This window comes from Macaca fascicularis, chromosome 7 (genome assembly GCF_037993035.2).
Source record: "Macaca fascicularis isolate 582-1 chromosome 7, T2T-MFA8v1.1".
In the NCBI taxonomy this organism is placed as follows: domain Eukaryota; kingdom Metazoa; phylum Chordata; class Mammalia; order Primates; family Cercopithecidae; genus Macaca; species Macaca fascicularis.
In genome coordinates this window covers 68338086-68360953 of record NC_088381.1, presented here as the reverse complement: position 1 = coordinate 68360953, position 22868 = coordinate 68338086, and the positions used below count along the sequence as shown (strand labels likewise).

Genomic DNA, 22868 nt, shown 5'->3' with positions numbered 1-22868 from the left:
CAGCAAACCCTCCGTGCCCTTGGACTTATAATTGCCTCGGTGATGAGCCTTGTCGCCATCGACTCCACTGCGGCCGTAGCAGGGCTCGCTCTTCATCAAAGCATACAAAATGCTGAATTTGTGCAGCAATGGCACGAGCAATCTCACCGGTTATGGCTTCAACAACGAAACATTGATTCTCAACTTGCTGAAAGATTGGACAACATGGAACAAGCCTTGACATGGCTTGGAGATCAGCTCACTGTCCTCAGTACTCGGATAACATTACAATGTGATTGGAACTCCACTCAATTTTGTGTAACGCCTGTGCTTTTTAACATCTCTCAAAATTGGACCGTAATCCAAAAATTATTAATAGGCCATAAAAATATTAGTTTGGACATCCAAGAGCTCAGAACATTTCCGAAGCATTTCGACAACAATTACATGTGTTGTCCGGAACTGTAACCCTTCAGGAGCTGGGTCAGCACCTTGCTGCCTTTAACCCATGGACCCAGATGAAGACATGGATTTCTACAATCTCTGGAAGTATATTGCTTTGGGCACTTGGATTGAGTCTACTTCTTTTGGTGATTCGATGCTCCCTCCGTTGCCTCCAAAAACAAAAGAAAACACAGGAACAAATATGGGCTACCTTTTTAAGATTGAGGCAAAACAAAAACAAAAAGGGGGAAATGCAGGGGCCTTTGAAAACAGTATGCTGAGAATAGATAGGGCTCAAGGACAGTATCTCCAATTGAACTTTTAATGAACTCCCGTAGGCGCCAAGAAGGCGGGCAGATAAGGAAGAGCATAGAAACAAAGAACTGAGTAGAAGGTTACATCTGGGAAAAGAAAGTTTGTTTTGCATTGCATTCTTTCTGCTGTCGTGGGGTTTATGGAGTATAAATAAAGTGAGGCGGAGGCTCTGAGTGCGGCCGCCATGTTCTCTGTGTGTCTTTGTCTTTTGTGTGTTCTTTCATTCTCCACCACCCCCGGCACGGACCCCAACACATTACAAATATTTTTCTTCTATTCGGTGAGGTGTCCTTTTATTTTCTTGATGATGCCCCTTGAAGCACAAACGTTTTTAATTTTGATGAAGTCTAGTTTATCTATTTTTTGTTGTTGTTGCTGCTTGTGCTTTTGATGTCATGTCTAATAATCCATTGCCAAATTTGGGATAAATCCCACTTGGTCATAATGTTTAATATTTTTCTTTTTTGTTATTGTTTTTTAGGAGGGATTACAGGCATTAGCCACTGTGTCTGGCCTAAGTTTTTGTTATATGTGACTAGATTCAGTTTGCTAGCATTTTGCTGAGGGATTTTGAATTAATATTCCTAACAAATACTGGCGTGTAGTTTTGGTTTTTTTTCTTGTGATATCTTTCTCTGGTTTTGGTATCAGGGTAATATGTTTCATAGAATGAGTTGAGAAGTGTTCCTGTTCTTCTATTTTTTGGAACAGTATGTAAAGAATTGTTATTAATGCTTCTCTCAACATTTGGCAGAATTCATCAGTGAAGCCACCTGGTCCTAGGCTTTTCTTTGTGGGTGATGTATTATTATTACTATTATTATTAATTTTTTTTTGAGACAGGGTCTTACTCTGTCACCCAGGCTGGAGTGCAGTGGCACAATCTCGGCTAACTGCAACCTCCACCTCCCAGGTCCACGTGATTTTCCTGCCTCAGCATCCCAGGTAGCTGGGATTACAGGCACCTGCCACCACACCTGGCTAATTTTTGTATTTTTAGTAGAGACGGGGTTTCACCATGTTGGCCAGGCTGGGTTGTTTTTTTTTTTTTTTTTCCACATCAAGAAATAACTTTGTCCAAAAGGAATTCAAATGGAAGATATATTTAGCATCAATTCATGTAACTTATACATGTATTGTCAAGTATGACATCCATAAAAGCACAAAACAGTTTCTCACACGTTCCACCGAACTTCTGGCTTACTTTATGTGTCACTTCCATGACTACCAACCACACATAGAGAGACTAGGAGATACTTAGTGAAGACGGCTTTCCAGGAAGTTTACAAAATAAGAAAGGAAAGGTATGTCAAAGTATAGCACAAGTAGCAACGGGGCCCTGAATTCACTTTGGAAAAAGCTAGTTTTTTAATTATTAATTTAATCTCTTTACTTAGGCCTATTTAGATTGCCTATTTCTTCCTTGGTCTGTTTTGGGACTTTGTGTCTTTCTAGGAAATGTCTATTTCATTTAAATTATCTAATTTATTCTAATACAGTTGTTCATGGTATTTCTTTTCAATCTTTTTTATTTCTGTATGCTTGGTAGTAATGCCCCTTTTTCATTTCTGATTCTAGTAATTTGAGTTTTCTCTCATTTTCTCTTGGTCAAACCTCTGACTAGAGGTTTGCCAATTTTGCTGATTACTTCAAATAATCTGCTTTGGTTTCTTTAATTTTCCCTATTGTTTTTCTATTATTTATTTCATTAATTTCTACTCTAATACTTATTATTTCCTTCCTCTGCTTGTTTTGTTAGTTTGCTCTTCTTTTTCCAGCTTTTAAATGTATTGATTTGAGATCTTTCTTCTTGTTAAATATAGGCATTTATGGCTATAAATTTTCCTCTAATCACTGCTTTTGCTGTACCCCACAAGTTTTCATGTTATCTTCATGTCTATTCATCTCAAAGTATTTTCTAACTTCCATTTTGATTTCTTCTTTGACCCATTGGTTATTGAGGAACGTGTTGTTTAATTTCCACATATTTGTGAGTTTTCCAACTTTCTTTGTGTTGATTTCTATTTGCATTCCATTACGACAAGAAAACATATTTTGTATTATTTCTATCCTTTTAAATGTATTGAGGTTTGTTTTATGGGCTAGTATATGGTCTATCTTAGAGAACGTTCCATAGGCATTTGGGAAGAATGTGTATTCTGCTTCTGCTATTGTTGAGTAGAGTGTTATATAGATGTCTGTTAGGTCCATTTGGTTTACAGTATTATTTAAGTCTTCTATTTCCTTGTTGATCTTCTGCTTAGTCATTCTACCCATTATTGAAAGCAGAGTATTGAAGTCTTCAACTATTATTGTTAGAGTTTCCATTTCTACCTTCATTTATGTCAGTTTTTGTTTGACATATTTTGGTACTCTGTAGTTAGGTGCATATACATATATAATTGTCATATCTTTCTGATGGATTGGCTCTTTTCTAATGATAGCATATCCCTCTTTATCTCTAGTAACACTTTTTTGTTTTAAATCCATTTTTTTCTGATGTCAGTACAGCCCCTCTAGCTTTCCTGTGGTTGCTGTTTACATGATTTATCTTTTTCTATCCTTTTAGTTTCAATCTATTTGTATTTTTGAATCTAACATGTGTATCTTGTAGACAACATAGAGTTGGCTATATTGTTATTAATTTTTTATTGATTCATTATGACAAGCTTCCTAAGAATTTCTAAATTACAACACTTTTTTGGAGGAGCTCAAGCTATGATGTTTTTTTTCCGTATAACAAAATGGCATTTCCTATGAAATAATATAACACGCTCCCAAAGAAAATCCTCCCCAGAACCTGATAATGAACATTCCAATTCTCAGCTTCCTAGTGGGATAATAAATCGGAGGTTAGAAGAAGATTATCATCTACAAGTCTATCAGAACTAAATATAGGCATTTACGGCTATATTAGAGGAAGACAGTTCACTCTAAAGGAGTATTAGGCCAGGCGCAGTGGCTCATGCCTGTAATCCCAGCACTTTAGGAGGCTGAGGTGGGCAGATCGTTTGAGCTCAGGAGTTTGAGACCAGCCTGGGCAATATGGTGAAACTCCATCTCTACGAAAAATACAAAAAAATTAGCCAGGCATGGTGGCACATGCCTGTAATCCCAGCTACTCAGGAGGCTGAGGCAGGAGGGTCTCTTGAGCCCAAAAGACGGAGATTGCAGTTAGCTGAGATTGCACTCCTTCACTTCAGCCTGGGTAATGGTAACTCCATCTCAAAAAAAAAAAAGTGTTAGATGATAGGAGAGTTATGATAGGAAAGTAATTATGAAGAGGACACTAAAGGATACTCTAAGACCGAGAGAAAAACTCTAACACAGGATAAACTTCACAGGGTGTTCAAATGTCATAGAAGAAGTTTTGATTTCTTTTTCTTTTTCTTTTTTTTTTTTCTGAGACAGAGTTTTGCTCTTGTTGCCCAGGTGGGAGTGCAGTGGTGCGATCTCTGCTCACTGCAACCTCCGCCTTCCGGTTTCAAGCGATTTTCCTGCCTCAGCCTCCCGCGTAGCTGGGATTACAGGCTCCCACAACCACGCCCAGCTAATTTTTGTATTTTTTAGTAGAGACAAGGTTTCACCATGTTGGCCAGGCTGGTCTCAAACTCCTGACTTCATGATCCACCTGCCTCGGCCTCCCAAAGTGCTGGGATTACAGGCGTGAGCCACCAGGCCCAGGAGAAGTTGTGATTTCAACCCATATCATGGCAAACAGAATTGTCCTGGCCAGAGCTGGTCCCCAGTGGCTGTACAAGCAAGAAAAACATATGGAAACACAGGTGAACCAAGGTTGGCTGGCAGGTGAGCCGAAGAAGTTGGTAGCATTGCTGTGGGCATAAGACATACTGAAGGACCAAGGGAAAGTGGTCACCAGGCCTCATGAGAGACCCTGAGCCACAATCACCCAGACGAACTGTTCTCAGGTTCTTGACCATCAGAAACCATTCAAGAGAATAAATATTTGTTGTTTTAAGCTGCCAAGTTTTGAAATAATTTGTTATGTCACAATAGATGACTAATTCATTGTCTCAGACTAAAAATAAACTTTCCACCTAGCTTTCTCTGCTAGCTGTTATTCTCTTTCTCCCCTTTTCCTTTTTTTTTTTTTTTTTTTGAGATGGAGTCTCGCTCTGCCACCCAGGCTGGAGTGAGTGGCGCGATCTCGGCTCACTGCAAGGTCCGCCTCCCGGGTTCACGCCATTCTCCTGCCTCAGCCTCCCCAGTAGCTGGGACTATAGGCGCCCGCCACCACGCCCAGCTAATTTTTTTTTTTTTTTTTGTATTTTTAGTAGAGACAGGGTTTCACTGTGTTAGCCAGCATGGTCTCGATCTCCTGACCTCATGATCCGCCCACCTTAGCCTCCCAAAGTGCTGGGATTACAGGCATGAGCCACCACGCCTGGCCTTCTCCCCTTTTCCTATCCAGACTCCATCAAAGGGTGGCATTCCCACCATCACTGTTCAGGCTACGGAATCTGTATGTGAAGACTTTCCAAGGGGTACATGGGTATAGATAGCTTCAGGAGGATCAGCTCCCAGATGCTCAACTTCATTTTTAATCTTTCCCAGAGCTGCTCTGCCTGGGAAGAAGCCAGCATTTGAGGCTTCATGTAGATTCTTTTTTCACAATAGTCCTTCTCTTTATTACAAAAGTAAAACTATACCTCTCACTTGTCCTGAATATTTCATTGCACTGTAAGATTTCATTGCTTGGGAATTAAACAACAACAACAACAACAACAAAACCCAAAAACCTCCAGGGGATTAAATGGAAGGACAATTTGAAGTATTGCTATCAATGGTGGAGGGTGAGTGACATTAATGAATGCATAAGAAAAAAATTGTTTTCAAGCTGAGTGGTTTCCAGTTCTTTGCTTTCAATAAAGTTGAAGGAAGATCTAATCAAATTGTCAGCTAATATATGATTAAAAATAGTTTTTCATGATAGATCACTATGTACTTTTTGACACACATCGCAGAAAGAGTTAAAAAATATGAGTGACACTGCTATAATAAAACACTTTCATTTCCATCAATGTTTGATTATGTAGCTGAGCAAGGTTGCTCAGTGCTTACATCAACAAACTGAAAGCAGAAAGACAATTGACCCTAATTCCTGTTGCAGTCTAAAACATGTAATTTTCATCAACGGATACACAAATCGACTTTTTTTAAAAAGCTCCATCTACCTCATTAAGAGATGCATTTCCATTTTATTTTTCATGTAATAATTATTGGCCGGGCGCGCTGGCTCATGCCTGTAATCCCAGCACTTTGGGAGGCCAAGGCGGGCAGATCACAAGGTCAGGAGATCGAGACCATCCTGGCTAACATGGTGAAACCCAGTCTCTACTAAAAATACAAAGTTAGGAGGGTGTGGTGGCGGCACCTGTAGTCCCAGCTACTCAGGAGGCTGAGGCAGGAGAATGGCGTGAACCCGGGAGGCGGAGCTTGCAGTGAGCGGAGATGGCGCCACTGCACTCCAGCCTGGGCGACAGAGCGAGACTCCATCTCAAAAAAAAAAAAAATAAATAAATAATTATTATTATTTACTGAAATTTTTAATATATTTATGTTATTTTGCTTACATGTGACTAAAAGCTGTATTGGTAACTTCATCCAAAAGAAAAAAAGAGTTTACTATTCAGAGATGTATGGTTCCAGGAGAATAAGAGGAAATCTTAAATCTCAAGTTATACATGTGTATTTTTATAGAGAAGTATCATAGATGACCAACAAAAGACTTTCCAAGAACAGAAAAATATTACAGGTCAGGTACAGTGGCTGACACCTGTTATCCAAGCACTTTGGGAGGCAAAGGTGGGAGGACCTCTTGAGGTTAGGAGTTCGAGACCAGCCTGGACAACACAAAGAAACCTCACCTCTATTAAAAAAACAAAAACAAAAACAAAAAACTAGCCCAGCGTGGTGGTGTGTGCCTGCAGTCCTAGCTACTCAGAATGCTAAGGTGGGAGGATCACTTTAGCTTGGAAGATTGAGGCTGCAGTGAACTATTATCTTGCCACTGCACTCCAGCCTGGGTGACAGAGCAAGACCCTGTTGGAAGAAAGAAAGGAAGAAAGGAAGAAAATTCATGTTTTAAGTGCACAATTCAATGATTTTTAGTAAATTCCCCAAATTGTGCAGCCATCATCACAATCCAGTTCCCAATGCCTACCCCCATTAAAAAATTGTGGTAAACTTAATGCCTTTTTAAAATTTTTAAATTTTTTTAATTTTTTATTTTTATTTTATTTTTTTTTGAGACGGAGTCTCGCTCTGTCGCCCAGGCTGGAGTGCAGTGACCGGATCTCGGCTCACTGCAAGCTCTGCCTCCCGGGTTTACGCCATTCTCCTGCCTCAGCCTTCCAAGTAGCTGGGACTACAGGCGCCTGCCACCTCACCCGGCTAGTTTTTTGTATTTTTTAGTAGAGACGGGGTTTCACTGAGTTAGCCAGGCTGGTCTCAATCTCCTGACCTTGTGATCCGCCCATCTCGGCCTCCCAAAGTGCTGGGATTACAGGCTTGAGCCACCGCGCCCGGCCACCTTTTTTTTTTTTTTAAAAAAACCAATATTATTAAGCTATTTTAACATGACATATATATAATGTTTTGAGAAAAATAAGATAAGCAAAATATTTTAAGATATGGTTTAGCACTGTTTTTTCCTTATCCATCACTTTTATGATCCAGTTTTCCTTAACTTCCATTTATGTGATCAGAGTTAGCAGCCAGCTGTTTGTCTTCCCTATTTGTTCCACAGCTGTACACAGAAAACAGAAATCAACAAGTTCAGCAGCTTCCCCTGTCAGCTCTATTTATCTTTCTGCAGTGATGGACTGTCACTTCTGCTGATAGACTGTCCTTTTAGTAGCCACTTCCCAAACTATGTTTTTAAAAAGGCATTAAGTTTTCTTTCCACTATCTCCACTGTTTTTTTCGTTGTTGTTGTTGTTGTTTGTTTGTTTGTTTTTTGAGACAGGGTCTTGCTCTGTTGCCCAGATTGGAGTGCAGTGGTGCGATCTCAGCTCACTGCTGCTTTGACCTCCTGGGCTGAAGCAATCCTCCCACCTCAGCCTCCCGAGCAGATAGGATCACAGGCACAGACCACCATGCCTGGCTAATTTTTGTAATTTTTGTAGAGATGGGGTCTCACTATGTTGCCCAGGCTGGTCTCAAACTCTTGCTTAAGCAATCCTCCCGCCTTGGTCTCCCAAAATATTGGGATTACAGGTGTGAGCCAATGTGCCTGGCCTATCTCCGCTTTTGATAGCCCTTTTAATGTAACATTTTCTGATGGCCTGTGAAATCCATGGACCCTGTCTGGTGCTCTCCTGTCTGCTCCATCCATTCAATCCTATTGACCCTTCTGTCTCCCCCGGCTCAGCTGGAATTTCCCCTAGGCCACTGATTGCTGAAATCTCTGCCAAGTTCCTCCCCTTGGCTGCTGTTTATATGGCGGCATCCCCTCAACCTCCATTCTAGGCCCTCTTCCCACTCTCTACTTGCTCTAGGTGATCTCGTCCAGTCTCACAGCTTCTACGTCCCTGTCTCTTCTGAGGGCTCCAAATCCATGTCTCTGGCCCTAACCTGTGCCCCATGCAGAGGCAGAGGCTCAGAGGCACAGCTGCTGTCTTGAGCAGCCCCCTCCAGCAGCCCCCTCACACTCAGCCCCGCCGGAAGGAGCTCATTGCCTCTGTCTTTCCCCAACTCACCATGTGGTGTGATGTCACCTCCATGGTAGCCCCTGCGTGCTGCCTGTTAGAGGGGTGTCCTCCCTCCAGCCCTGTCAGAACTCCTCCCCTCAACAAGGTTTCTCAAGCTTTCCTGCTCACACGTCACCTTGAGGATCTGGTTAAATGTAGAGTCAGAAAGTCTAGAGTGAGGTCTGGAAAACTGCATTTCTAAATCTCTAAGTGGTGCCTATTCTGCTGGTCTACCTTCTAAGGTAGGAGATGCCTGGATGCCCAGCTGGCCCCTGAGAGGTTGGGACAGTCCTCCAGAAAACCCACCTTCTTCAGCCTCTCTACACTCTGGCCATGAAAGTCTGTGATGTCCTGAACTGCCTGCCTGCCCTTCCCCCTGCCCTCCTTGGACATTCCTGCTGTAAGCCTCCAGTTTCATCCCTCTTCCTCAGCTTTTATTTGTGGAAGCCAAGTTACCCATGGCCTGAGGAAGAAGAACTCTGTCCTGCGTCCTAGGCTGGTCAGAGATGCCACCTTGCCGTTATGGCCTGGACCTCCTCCTTCCTTCCTGGGGACAACCAGCCAGGCTCTGCTCACTGCCTCCCCCGGTGCCCTCCAAGTTTTGTCCTGTGAGCACAGGAAAAGGCTAGGAGTAGTGATGAGGAGAGCAGAGGTGCCAACACAGTTCTACCTCTGGCCCATTTAGGAAGGATTTGAGACAGGGAGGCTAGTTAGCTTCCTATGTTAAGATGATCTGGAGGAAAAGGATAAAAGTCCTTCAGTCGGCCCTGCGCAGTGGCTCACACCTGTAATCTCAGCACTTTAGGAGGCTGAGGTGGGCGGATCCCCTGAGGTCAGGAGTTCAAGACCAGCCTGGCTAGTATGATGAAACCCCGTCTCTACTAGAAATACAAAAATTAGCTGGGCGTGGTGGTGGGAGCCTGGAATCCCAGCTACTCGGCAGGCTGAGGCATGAGAATCGCTTGAACCTGGGAGGCGAAGGTTGCAGTGATCCAAGATCACGCTACTGCATTCCAGCTTGGGGGATAGAGTGAGACTCTGTCTCAAAAAAAAAAAAAAAAAAAGCCCCTCAGTCAAGCTCTTGCTTATCTAACTCCCAGCCAATCAGTAACAAAAGACCCAAGAAGCTATAACCGCTATAACCATAAGCTCCTATTTCGGGGGTTTAGGGACTTCCCTGGAGCCCCAAATGTGCAGTTAGATTTAAACTCCAACCTGTAGTTACCCCTTCTTCATTTTAATGCTGAAAATCACACCTGGGGTGGCGATTTAAAATGCTAATGTTACATATAATGTATGAAGAAGCATGTTGAGCCACTGTGCAAGCACTAGAAAAACCCTTCTACACATGCCCCGATGTAACCCTTCCCTATAGAAAGACTTTATAAAACTAACCCACACACTACTTTCCTCAAGGGGCAGCCCATTCTTTTCTTCTTCAGTGCCGGCTTCCTTGTGCACAAGCTAAAATAAACTTTTTCTTTGCTGCTGTGTCTGGTGATCTCTCTTGATTTCTATCCTGGGAGATTACAAGAACCCAGGATGCTGGTAACATTTTGATCCAAGAATAGGAGGTTCTGGATCCCAGTGATGGAACTGTGTCCTGCTCTTAACCTGGAGGGGCCCTTAGCCACTTCAACTGGGGCTCTGTACCAAATATCACTCCCCCAGTTAATCATGGCTACATTCCGCCTTGGAAATCCCTCACATTTTCCTCCATGCGCTCACCCTGGCTTTCTGACAAGACAAAAACACAAGAACCAACCAGCCTTCTCTGATGGTAGAGGGTTTGGGGAGGTGGGATGTGGAAGTGTCACTACATGGACTCAGCCCTGGTGAGCCCCTGGGGACCTTCTCTCTTCTCCTCTTCACTCTGAAGTGTCCATGGGTTGCTGTTTTTCTAGGTACTCTATCAGCACCACACAGAGAAGTCGACTTCCAGCAGTCATTAGGTGAAAAAGATGCTGCTATCCTAACCCAATGCCATGTATGTTATTGGTTTCAGAGATCTGGATCCTCATAAGGAAACCTTGCTCCTGAGACTCTAAGACTTGGGAACATCGCTCTTGGAGTTCTCCCCCTCTCCAGTGCTCCAAAACTCTTCACATGGAAGACAGTGGTAAATATCACTTCGGTAACACCTGCTGAGGCTGAGATACCATGACCACGCAGGATTAAGGCACACAGTGCACCACCTCCACCAGGTCTTGGTCCATGCCACCTGGGACCACAAACAGGATCAGGTCCACCGCCTAGATGGAGAGAAGGATGAGTGGAGGTAGGTTTCCAGAGGCAGCATTGCAAAGCCAGTGGTTTCTAGGCACCAGGGCCAGTGTTTTGCCTCCAGAGCATCTATGATTTATGAAGACTCCAGAATTGGGTTTTCTTTATGGAGAGGTTACTACTAAGAAACCTGTCCACCATTAGGCCCTGGCTGGGGCAGTCCTGGTTCATCCTCACTAATGCAGCCTGTACACAGAGCTGGAGAAGTATGGCTTCGAGTGAACTAGGGCACAACTTTTTGTCACACTGAATCTGCGTCCCAGCAAAATCAGCACTCAGTGATACCGGCAAGCATCCCGCTCCATACATACCAGACCCAAGGGATTGCTAGCTCCTCCTGGGTATCACGCACATTGCCCGCACTTTAGCCCATAGGGTTTCCCTCTGATGGTTCACAAGGTCAAAGTTCCCTTCCAGCTACGGAAACACCACTTTGCCTCCTCTCTCATCCTGAATCCCTTATTGTAGTGGATGATTCTCAACAAAGCAATCAGAGCCTTCTACCCTAAGAGGCTCTGAATCCTGCCTTCACACTCCTGTATGTCGGATTGCCCAGCTAATCAGAATTACACACATTGCATGGAAATAATATCTTACCATTAACAGCTGGGTTGAGCTCTTACTTGACATCATGGGGGAGAAAGAGGAAGAGAATGAAGCTAAGCACAAGCATCTCCAGAAATAGAACCTGAGAGGATGGGAGGGTCATGCTTCTTCCCCAGGGGCCTCTTATCAGCCAGCAACAGCAGCAGCAGGTCTCCCAAGCTTAGAAGCAGTTCCTCGTCTCTACTCCACTGGGACTCCTGGTTGCTGCCTCTGCTCCTGGGGCGTTATAGATTCTACCTGGTCACGGCAGAGTTAGATGTCCTGGAGCCAGTGTGTTATGGGGCAACATGGAATGACCTGGAAAGTCTGCACCCATGCAGAGGACATCTGGAGAAGCCCTAGGTCCTTCTGTGACCCTGGCTAACCTTACCACATGCATGGTCTGTGGTGTTGGGCATCATTCATTGCCCCAGCTCTGAATGTTCATGGGGTTGGTGAGGTGTGAATTCAAGAGAATGGGACCGGGCTAGGCGCTGGGGGTACAATGGATGAGACACAGTTCCTGGTCTCAAGGAGGCTCCAGACAAGTGAATAAGGGATTATTATCCCATGTGGGGCTATGCACAACTTCTCAGAGATGCCACTTTCCCTCTTTCCTGGGACCCCAGAGTACTTCTCCTTCCTAAAGCACAGATTTTAGGAGGGCCAAAATCCCACTATTTCCCTCTGAGGCTCGAAATCTTGCTTGAAACCCTCCTGTCTCTACAGTCTGCTGACTGTGTGCACCATGGTTCTTCCTCAGGGGTGTCCCTGCCCAGGATAACAGCACAACTCATACAGCATACATTGCTTTGCTCAGGCAGAAGTGGTACATCTGCATGTCCTACATTCTGAGGGCTCCATTACTGGCAAGTACCAACTCTCCTGGGCACCAGGGACCCCCTGCCCCATGCCATAGCTCTATACTCCCCAAGCAGCCCCACCTTCCCTAGCGGTCACTCCCTGTTCCTTCTGGCCGCTCTCAGGGTCTTCCATGTGAGACTCATCCTAGGCCCTGGCTCAGGCTGTCCTGCCTGCTGAGAGCTCCCCACTCTTCCCTGCCTCACCACTGCTTCTTAAACCCCTACTCATCCAACATGGCCCTCCATGAAGGCCACTTGCATTGCTACCATCCATGAATGAGAGCATGACACCCACCCCCTCCAGCACCAAACCAAACCAGAAGCTCATCTTTGACACCCCCAATCTAATGAATAATCAATTCATGCTGATTTTGACTCTACTTCTTGAATCTCTAGGTAATATCCTTTTTCCTGTCCCTCCTCCCCCCTCCCCAAGACCACTGCCTTCTGGATTTAGACAGTCCTGTGTTTGCATTGTTTCTGCCACATCCTGGAAGTATGACTTCAGGAAAAACATCTCTCTAGGCCTCACTTTAATGGACTATAAAACAGCTCTATTAACACTGTGTACCTCGTAAGGTTGGCATTTAGACGAAATAACATAATGTACTTTATACATAATACATGGCTTAAAGTAAGTCCTCAATAAGTGTTAGCTGCTGTTATTGCTATTGTTCTTACTATAATTACCATTATTCGTACCTTAGTATCTCCCACCTGGGCTACAAGCCTTCTACCTGGTCACTCATGGAGAGTGACCACAGCAGTGTGGAATCATCCGTGGCCACTGTGGGAATATTTGTCCCTTGAAAACAGCTGATGATGAAAGAAGGCACCAAAGCAGAACGGCCTCATAACCATGCACAGACATCTGCTATGAGATTATTCCTCTCCCTATAGCAAGAGTTTCCAAGGGGCCCAGGCAGAGATGTGGTATTCTAGGGATGGAGGTCCCTTGGAGAGCATCTAATTCAATTTCCTGATTTTATTCAGCAGGTCATGGATGTTTAAAAAAAATCCTGATTTTAGGATGGCAAAACTGAGTTCTTGTGAGGATAAAGGGCTTGCTTATAGCCAATTTTCTTTTACAAAAATTTATCTGGGCTACTCTGTATTTAGCCCTGTGCTTGAATCCAAGCTTTTCACCTGACACACAACCAGTCAGGTGAAGAGCTTGGATTCAAACCCAGGTTTCCACTAAATCACACCATCTCCAGACAGAGGAGCAGTTCACTAAAAATAATGCTTACATTCCCATGTGCTACCCAAAGGGAAATAGCCAGGATTCTGTATGACCAATAAATCATCATGAGAAATTCTTTCAACCAGAAGCTGGAATGTGAAACACCAAGTTGAACTGTCAGAAAGACACAAGCAAGAAGACTGGAAAACACTTAGTACAAATACAAATAAGAATAAATGCTTTCAGGTTGGCACTTGCCCTTTGAACACATAACACAAACTGGTCTCAACACAAACTTGCTCAGTGTCAAAGTAGGAATTTTGCAACACACCCTACAGTTAACACTCACTTTTGCCCTCAACACCTAGACTCTTAACAGAATCAGGATTTGGGGAGAAAGGAAGGTTGACAATAAATTGTCATTTTATAAATGGTGAAACTAAAGCTTAGAGAAGTAAAGTAATAAGTCACAGTTCATTATGAATGTCTTTGCTGGATACCCTTTCCTCTATGCCATTATGCCATAGGGAAGCAGTTAAAAAAAATTAAAAAGATGTTTACCTAAGGCTTATATGGGAGGTGTATCCCTGTGCATTACTTAGAAAAGTCCCCCCAGAATGTTTTTTTTTTTCTTTTTTAGAGACAGGGTCTCGCTATGTTGCCCAGACTGGTCTTGAACTCCTGGGCTCATGCAATCTGCCACCTCACTTGGCTTGTTATTAACCTTTTATGGGTCATGGGCACATCTACTGAATCTACTGAAACCTGTGAATTCTCTTCCCAGAAGTGATTCCATAAGGGCAGGAACATAACTTTGCATATAATTTTAGCTCACCCATGTAGCCCTTGGCAATTCCTGAGGCACAGCAGCGAAAGGACTTGCCTTAAAGTGTTACAGCGATATGAAATGATTCAAATCGGCTTTGCAGACACTGCCCAAACCTGAAAACTTTCTATAGGAGGAGGCTGTATGCATAACAAGTGAAAACTAATTATGATGCTGTTTTTTAGTATTTGAATCAATGCATGAAGTTATTATTTGTCAGCATGTACATGCAGGTTAAATAAAATGTATTTACAACGCAATAGTATAGCCAGATGATATTCAACATTTATATTTCCAAACTGTTCTAGCAAATGGTTCTAGCAAATGGGCCCCAGCACTACAGATATCCTAAAGACACATTACAAGAATCACCAGCCCGTCTGCCTTCATCAGAGCCTCTCACATCCTGTCCCAACATCATGTTCAGTTAATGCGAATTCTTACTTTAAGAAGGCACAGAAAACATTTACACTGTTTATTGTAATTTAAACATCTGCAATTTACCATGATATCTCTTCCCACCTACAGGAAATATGTTGCATTAATATTGCAGCATTAAGTTGGTTTCTAATAATATAATTTGCATGGGAAGAATATGACTACCCCAAAACTTGCCTGCTAAGCGTCCATAAATGCTTCCTTTAACTCAGAGGACCTGGAGTTCTGCTAGAAAATTGAATCCGTGTTCAGCAGGCTTTCCTTCCTGGTGACCTCTGCATGCCCCACAGGCTACCCCTGCCTATTTTACACCAGAGTTCCGCAAGTGAGGCACCAAAGCTGGATGGTAACACGAGCTGGCTACAGCTGCAAATAGCAACAGGCCTGCCATGAGTGAAGGTCCAAATATAGACTTGCTGTGGTTGAGTTGCCACTTCTTACTACTCAAGTATCACCAGGAGAGGTCACATGCTGTGCTCTGAGTTACTTCCTGTGCTGTGAGGGGTTTTAGACTTGTGGCTCTACCATGGGTCTCAGATGGCTGGTCATGTGGAGAGGGCTGAGGACTGTCATGGCAAGGCCAGGAAGGAGATTCTTTTTTGAGACGGAGTCTTGCTCTGTTGCCCAGGCTGGAGTGCAACCGCATGATCTTGGCTCACTGCAACCTCTGCCTCCCGGGTTCAAGCGATTCTTCTGCCTCAGCCTCCTGAGTAGCTGGGATTACAGGCGCCTGCCACCACACCTGGCTAATTTTTGTATTTTTAGTAGAGACGGGGTTTCACCATACTGGCCAGGCTGGTTTCGAACTCCTGACCTCGTGATCTGCCCACCTCAGCCTCCAAAAGTGCTGAGATTATAGGGGTAAGCCACTGCACCGGGCCTGGAAGGAGATTCTTGAGAGCCCTTGGGCAGTGCGTCTTCCATCAGGGCTTTCCTGGGGGCTTCTTCCAAAGTGTTCTTGGTAAGCACAGTTCTGGAGGCAATCAAATGCAACTTTATTTTTTTCTCCTAATATTCCTTTAAACTGTACTCCAGGTGGGAATTATTCCCCTCTTTGGATGAAAATCCAGCAGACCCAATGACTTTCTTCTCCCTCTTAGGTGACACATAGTCCTAAGGTCACTTGAAGTCAGCACCTCAAATTCAGGAATTGAATGTCCAGTTCAATAGATTAATCAAAAAGCCAAACCTGGTTTAGCCAGTGTTAAATCTTCTCCCTTTCCCAGAGTGGGCCTCTTTAGCAGGAAGCCTGCCCTGGAAAAGGAAGCATGGAGTTGGCCTCTCCTCGCCACATTCCTCCCAGAGATGCTGGTTTAGAAGCCAGGGCAGGAGGGCTGACGCCATAAGATGGCTTCTATTTGAGTAGACATCAGAGTGGGTACCAGCCTCAGGCTCTCTGGGCCTGGAGTATGCTTAGCTCTGACTCTCTCATGGGGAATCTCTGGGGATTCCCACTGTGGGGCCAGGATTCCCATTACTTGATTCCCCTCCCTTGACTGAAGCTATTTCCATTATTGGAGTGCAGCAGTTTGAGACCGGCCTTGGCAACATGGGGAGACCCCCATGTCCACAAATAAAAAAATTAGCTGTGTTGGGGCACACCTGTAGTCCCAGCTGCTTGGGAGGCTGAGGAGGGAGGATTGCTTGAACCTGAGAGGTCAAGGCTACAGCGAGCCCTGATGACACCACTGGACTTCAGTCTGGTGACAGAGAAAGACCTGTCTCAAAAATTAAAAACAATCATGTGGAGCTAGGTACGGCAGTTCATGACTATAGTCCCAGCTACTTCAGAGGCTAAGGAAGGAGGATCTCTTGAGCCTAGTAGTTTGAGGCTGCAGTGAGCTGTGACTGCGTCACTGTACTCCAGTCTGGTGACAGAGACCCTGCCTCTTAAAAAACATAATAATACTAATGATAATGTAGATGCCTGTTTTTTAAATGTAGGAAATGCCATATTTTTAAGTGGGCTGTGCCTGTAAGGCTGATTTGAACCTTTTCACATCACTGTATAGCTAACACTTTAAAGCAAGTTTTCTTTATCTATGGCTCAGGAATTGCCAGGGGCTACATAAATGAGTTTCTAAAATTATATGCAAAATTATGTTTGTGTCCTTATGGAATCACTTCTGGGAAGAGAACTCACAGGTTTCAACAGATTCTCAGAGGTGCTCATAAACCATAAAAGGTTAAAAAACATTTTGGGGGCACTTTTCTAATTAAATCACAGGATACACTTCCCATATATGCCTCAAGCTAACTTTCTTTTTTTTTTACTTGCCACAGTATGGCATAGAGATGGGACTATCCAGCCAATACATTCATTATGGACTGTGATTGATTATTTCTCTAAGCTCTAGTTTCATAATTTATAAAATGACAATTTATTGTTAATGTTCTTTTCTTCCAAAATTCTGATTCTGTTAAGAAATTGAAAGAGTCTAGGTGTTGAGGAAAAAAGAAAGTGTTAACTGTGGGGTGTGTTGCAAAATTCCTACTTTGATGCTGAGCCCACAGACCAGTGTAACAGTATAATCTCTCTCTTCTCTCTCTCTCTCTCTCTCTCCCCCCATCTCTCTCTCTCTCTCTCTCACACACACACACACATACACAGTGTAATAGTCAGAATTGTCCAGAGAAACAGAACCAATAGAATGTATACATATATGGAAACAGATTTATCATAAGGAATTGACTCATGTAATTATGAAGACCAAAAAGTCCCAAGATCTGCAGTTAGCAAGCGGAAGATCCAGGAGAGCCAATGGTGTGGTTCTCGTCCAAAGGCCAGCAGGCTCAACACCCTGGAGAGCCAATGTTTCCATTTGAGTTGGAAGGCGGGAAAAAAACCCATATCCCCACTTGAAGGCAGTTAAGCAGGAAGAATTCTCTCTTATTCAAACTTTTTGTTCTATTCAGACCTTCAATTGATTGGATTAGGCCCACTCACACGAGGGAGGGCAACCGGTTTTACTCAGTCTACTGACTCAAAGGTTAAGCTCATCCAGAAACACTATCATGCACACACCCAGAATAATGTTTGACTAAACACCTGGTGGCCCAATCAAGTTGACACATTAAAATTAACCGGTCGGGCGCGGTGGCTCACGCCTGTAATCCCAGCACTTTGGGAGGCTGAGGCGGGTGGATCACGAGGTCAGGAGATCGAAACCATCCTGGCTAACACGGTGAAACCCCGTCTCTACTAAAAATACAAAAAATCAGCCGGGTGTGGTGGCGGGCGCCTGTAGTCCCAGCTACTCGGGAGGCTGAGCCAGGAGAGTGGCGTGAACCTGGGAGGCGGAGCTTGCAGTGAGCCGAGATCGTTCCACTGTACTTCAGCCTGGGTGACACAGCGAGACTCTGTCTCAAAAAAAAAAAAAAAAAAAAAAAATTAACCATCATACATGTATATACATATGCTATAGACAGTTTATATTCCCCTAAAATTCCCATGTTGAACTTAAATCCCCAATGTGATGATATTTGGAAATGTAGCCTTTGGGAGGTGACTAGGTCATGAAGGCAAGCCCTCATGAATAAAATTAGTGCCGTTACACTGGGGGTCCCAGAGAGCTCTGCCATGTGAAGATGCAGTAAGAATACAGTTATCTATGAACCAAGTGTCCTTACCAGACACTGAATCTGCTAGTACTTTAATCTTGGACTTTCCAGCCTCCAAAACTATGAGAAATAAATGTTTGTTGTTTATAAGCCACCCACTCAATGGTATTCTGTTATAGCAGCCTGAATGGATTAAGACATATATTAATATACATAAAGAGGATAATTTTCTTTTTTCTTTTCTTTTCTTTTCTTTTCTTTCTTTCTTTTTTTTTTTTTTTTTTTTTTGAGACAGAGTCTCACTGTTTCACCCAGGCTGGAATGCTGTGGTGCAATCTCAGCTCACTGTAACCTCTGCCTCCTGGATTCAAGCAATTCTCATGCCTCAGCCTCCTGAGTAGTTGGGATTATAGTGCATGCACCACCATACCTGGCTAACATTTTTTTTTTTTTTTGTATTTTAAGTAGAGACGGGGTTTGGCCATGTTGGCCAGGCTGGTCTCGAACTCCTGACTTCAAGTGATCCACCCACCTCGGCCTCTAAAAGTGCTGGGATTACAGGTGTGAGCCACTGCACCCAGCCACCCACGACACTTTATAATGAGAAAGATTGACAATTTCCTCTTGAAAAACCAAACAGATTAGAAAACTAATAGAAATGATAACACAGTATAAAACAGATAGTAAAAAGATACAATGTGAGGAATATACAAGAAAGATATTTAAAACAGACTGTTAAAAATCATAAGTAAATCATATTAGTTAAAACAGTATATTAAAAGTAGGGGAAAATCAATCACTTCAGCTAAAAGGTTATCTCTCCAAGAAGACTGAGTGACTGTGTCCCAGGGCCCAATCCCCAACCCTCATACTTGCAGCAGGCATAAAAGGGGAAGGACCTTCAGACAAAGGCACCTTTCCACCTTCAAGCTGCATTCCACAAAGGTTCCTAGATTTCTTGAGGTCATTTTCAAGGCAGAGAGATGTCCTAACTAGAGCTTTAGCTTGGCCCTGATTTTTTTGTTTGCTTATTGTTTACCCTTGGGGACAACAGCAAGTACAAAATCTGATTCCAGTTTTTCCCAGCTCAAAACCTTCACACACGCTTTCACTTGTTCCCAAATCAACACCTCACAGGCCTTGCTTTGGCAAAGGGCTCCTGATCCCAGCTTCCTGGCATCTGCCTCCTTTCCTCCCCCCATTACCACCACCTGTCTCAGTGCACTCCCAGGATGGGAGCGGACATGGACTGTATTTCTCAGTCTACACTGCACATTTCCTAGGCAGAGAGTAGGGCCGTCTTGGTCCTTGATGCAAGAACAGATCTAGCTCCACCCTGACATGTAAACTGGATTTCCTGATATCTCCTTAAACAGGCCTTCAGTAGCCAGGTGGTCATGTCGAGCCCGAGTGTCGGTGTATCTTAAGTTTGTCTGGGCCTCTGTTTCCTTAACTCTAAAGTGAAGAGTTAGAACACAGATTGTATTTAAACACCCTGGTTGGGAGCTGCAGTGCCCTGAATTCCTCCTCTTACTCCACCCCCTCAATACTGACACACAGCCGACACTCAATAAAAGTTTGTTGAATTGACAAAAATAAATTTGTGGCTTCTTGCCCAGTACTTGGCACTTAGAGGCCCTCAATAAATGACTATCGAGTTTATGTTTCATCTCCCCAGCACATTTGTGACATTCTTGAGGGCGGGAACCATGTACTCAATAGGGCCCTGATGATAGAAAAGGAAATCAGCTTGGTCCCTGTTCTCAAGAAGTTCACAGTTTAGTGTGGGAGACTAAGACAACAACTCGCCGATTCAACAGATATTTTTCCAACGTCCTTATGTATTGGGTGGAAAAGGTGAGGCAAGAGCTGTATTTCCCAGACTCCTGAACGGGTTGCGAGATGATTGACTCCTGAGGGACACCGTCTCACCTTTTCATTGGTTGTCGCTGGCCCTGTCGTCTATCACCCAACCAACCCCGAACACCTCTTGTAAGCCCCACCTCCGGGTCAGCCAATTAGAGGTGCCGGGGGCCAGGGCGCTGCTGGGTCACTGACGCGGTTTCGATTCCAGTGAAAAATGCTCGGGTTCGGACTGTCCCGTGACAGGCGGTGCGAGCAGGCCAGGCCCTCGCCCGCCGAGCCCTAGGACCGCTGCCGCCGACTGCCATGGAAGACGAGCAGCCCGACAGCTTAGAGGGCTGGGTGCCTGTCCGGGAGGGCCTCTTCGCCGAGCCCGAGAGGCACCGGCTGCGCTTCCTGGTGGCTTGGAACGAAGCGGAGGGCAAGTTCGCTGTGACTTGTCACGACCGCACCGCGCAGCAGCGACGGCGGCGCGAGGGGGCCCGGCTGGGGCCCGAGCCCGAGCCCAAGCCCGAGGCAGCCGTGTCCCCGCCCAGCTGGGCAGGCCTGCTCTCGGCCGCAGGGCTCCGCGGCGCGCACCGGCAGCTGGCGGCGCTGTGGCCGCCTCTGGAGCGCTGCTTCCCGCGGCTGCCGCCGGAGCTGGATGTGGGCGGCGGCGGCGGGGCCTGGGGTCTGGGGCTCGGGCTGTGGGCTTTGCTGTGGCCGGCGCGCGCGGACCCCGGCGAGGCGGCGCTGCAGGAGCTGTGCGGGCAGCTGGAGCGCTACCTGGGCGCGGCGGCCGACGGCTGCGGCGGCGCCACAGTGCGCGACGCGCTCTTCCCGGCTGAGGGCGGCGCGGCCGACTGCGAGAGCCCGTGCGAGTTCCGGGAGCGGGCCTTGCGCGCGCGGTGGGTCGAGGTGGACGCGCGGCTGCGCCAGGTAAGAGAGGCCGGGCCGCAGGCGTTCGTCCCCGCTTCCATGGCCTGGGACCCTGTGGGAGGCTCCCCCGGCGCCGAGAGCCCTGGCTGACGGCTGATGGGGAGGAGCCGGCGGGCGGAGAAGGCCGTGGGCTCCCCGGTGCCCTCACCTGCGCGGGACCGCTGCGGGAAACCGGCGGTAGCTCCGGGAGGGCCTGCAGAGAGGACAAGCGAAGTTAGAGCCTAGTGTACTTGCAGCTGGGAGCTGGGCTAGGCCCCCAACCTTTGCCCTGAAGATGCTGGCAGAGCAGGATGTTGCAACGGGAAATGCCAGAAATATGCAAGCAAAACTGAAAACAACCCATCCATGTAGGAAAGAATAACACGGACTAAATGTAAGCAATTCTAAGTCTGTGTATGAGGGAACGTCGCGAATGGGATAGAAGAAATGGCTTTTAGGAGATAGAGTGTTTTGTTTTAAGTAATATATACTTAGTCAAATGGAAAGCCAGCAGAAAGTGAACTTTATTCATCAGTTTGGAATAACCGCATTAGTGCCCTTTTAAGCTTGAAAGAGGTAGTTTGAGAGAGAGTAATTACTTGAGTGGTAAACCTACTGAACCTAAGGGGATGGGGAAGTACAAGTTCATAGAAGGGTTTAGGAGAAAATATGCCTTCTAAATCCACACTCACAGTTTACTAAGGAGAGTCAGGCTGGAGTCTCGGCTCACTGCTATTAACCTGAATGGTTTTTTTCTGTGCATTCTTTTGAGGAAGGGGAGGTGAAGAGAAGAATTCAGCCTAAGCTAAATATAGAATAAGCTTTCTAAATTAAAATGATTTTATAAAAGGAGCTCGTTAGTGGGGTCATTTTTGTACTGTGGGTTTTATGTGTAAATATCTACACACCCACTTCTCATGTGTTGATTTCACTTTATGAGGAAGCCACAGGGGAGTTTCAGGCCAGTCAGCGTTTGATCTTCAACTTTATCATTTTCACCTTAGGATATGAGGTGAAAAATGATATCATTTTGAATCAGACTTGTTTTTTACACACTCGGTTTCTCACAGAGATAGGTGGTTTCTCCTTAAAATCGAACATTTATATGATGTATTTTACTGTAGTTACTATCAGAAAAGTTATAGTTTTCCCAAATTTAAGTTCACTCTGGGGTACTATAGCATGAATGCAGTTCATACTGTTGAGCTAGCTGTTCACATTAGTGTAGTTCACGTATTTATTTGGAACTTAAAAATGAGGGGTTGGGAGGGGAAGAAGCTTCAATTCAAAACATGTCCAAATATATAATTTTAATATTTATATTTAGAATAGAAAAGCAATTGATTCTAGAATTAGATCAATTGCTAGTATTGCTAGGATATATAAAATGAAGCTGAATGTTTTAACTCTGAAAGTTTTCTGAGTAGTCTAAGAAATAAGGCTGAAATGCATCACTTGCCTTAAGTTTACTTTTGCGTGTGTCTTAATTTTGTGCAGCGAGGCTTTCACTTAAAAAATAATAATAATAATATTATTACCTGGATAAAAAACTACAGCTGAAAGTAGATCACTTTCTCCTTAAGCAGAAGGATGGAAATAGAAGAATTTAAGAATGTATTAGTTGAAAAAAATCTATATTATTTGATTTTATTTCTCTTCTTGCGGGAGTAAAATAATTTCCTACCAAGTGAGTCCACCTAGATTATACACTGTTCAGTTTATTTTCTGCCTTGCCCCAGAAGCTGTAACCAGCAGAGACTGGAACCACAGTTGAGGCTCTGTAAATGAGTTCACTGCTAAGGGCTTACTGGGACTGTTAACCTGGGACATGAAGAGAATCAACATGCTGAAGTGCTTGGAGACAGCTCTGTAATATTTTATGAGTTCTTTTTTTATTTAAGACGGAGTCTTGCACTGTC

The 22868-nt window shown here is 44.6% G+C and overlaps 2 protein-coding genes across 13 annotated transcripts in view; one reads left to right on the top strand and one right to left on the bottom strand.

The window, feature by feature from the left end:
- The window catches only part of FSD2 (fibronectin type III and SPRY domain containing 2), a 63451-nt gene extending 42216 nt beyond the window's left edge, over nucleotides 1-21235 (bottom strand). For 4 of the 5 annotated variants that reach the window (XR_012415279.1, XR_012415280.1, XM_015453196.3 and 1 more), the window contains exon 1: nucleotides 14806-14909. The gene's annotated coding sequence lies outside the window, so the exon portion shown is untranslated. Of the gene's footprint in view, nucleotides 1-14805; nucleotides 14910-20121 lie in introns of those variants that run through there. The other variant, XM_065548316.2, reaches the window with a different exon arrangement.
- Nucleotides 1-22868, top strand: part of WHAMM (WASP homolog associated with actin, golgi membranes and microtubules) — a 51390-nt gene that overhangs the window by 6421 nt on the left and 22101 nt on the right. For 5 of the 8 annotated variants that reach the window (XR_012415276.1, XR_012415277.1, XR_012415278.1 and 2 more), the window contains exon 1: nucleotides 20256-20970. Coding sequence is in view for 1 of the 8 variants with exons in the window: in XM_005560316.5 (XP_005560373.3) it covers nucleotides 20359-20970 (612 nt within the window). In the remaining 7 variants the exon portion in view is untranslated. Of the gene's footprint in view, nucleotides 1-10455; nucleotides 10729-20255; nucleotides 20971-21124; nucleotides 21344-22868 lie in introns of those variants that run through there. The other 3 variants (XM_073996558.1, XM_073996555.1, XM_073996556.1) reach the window with 2 other exon arrangements.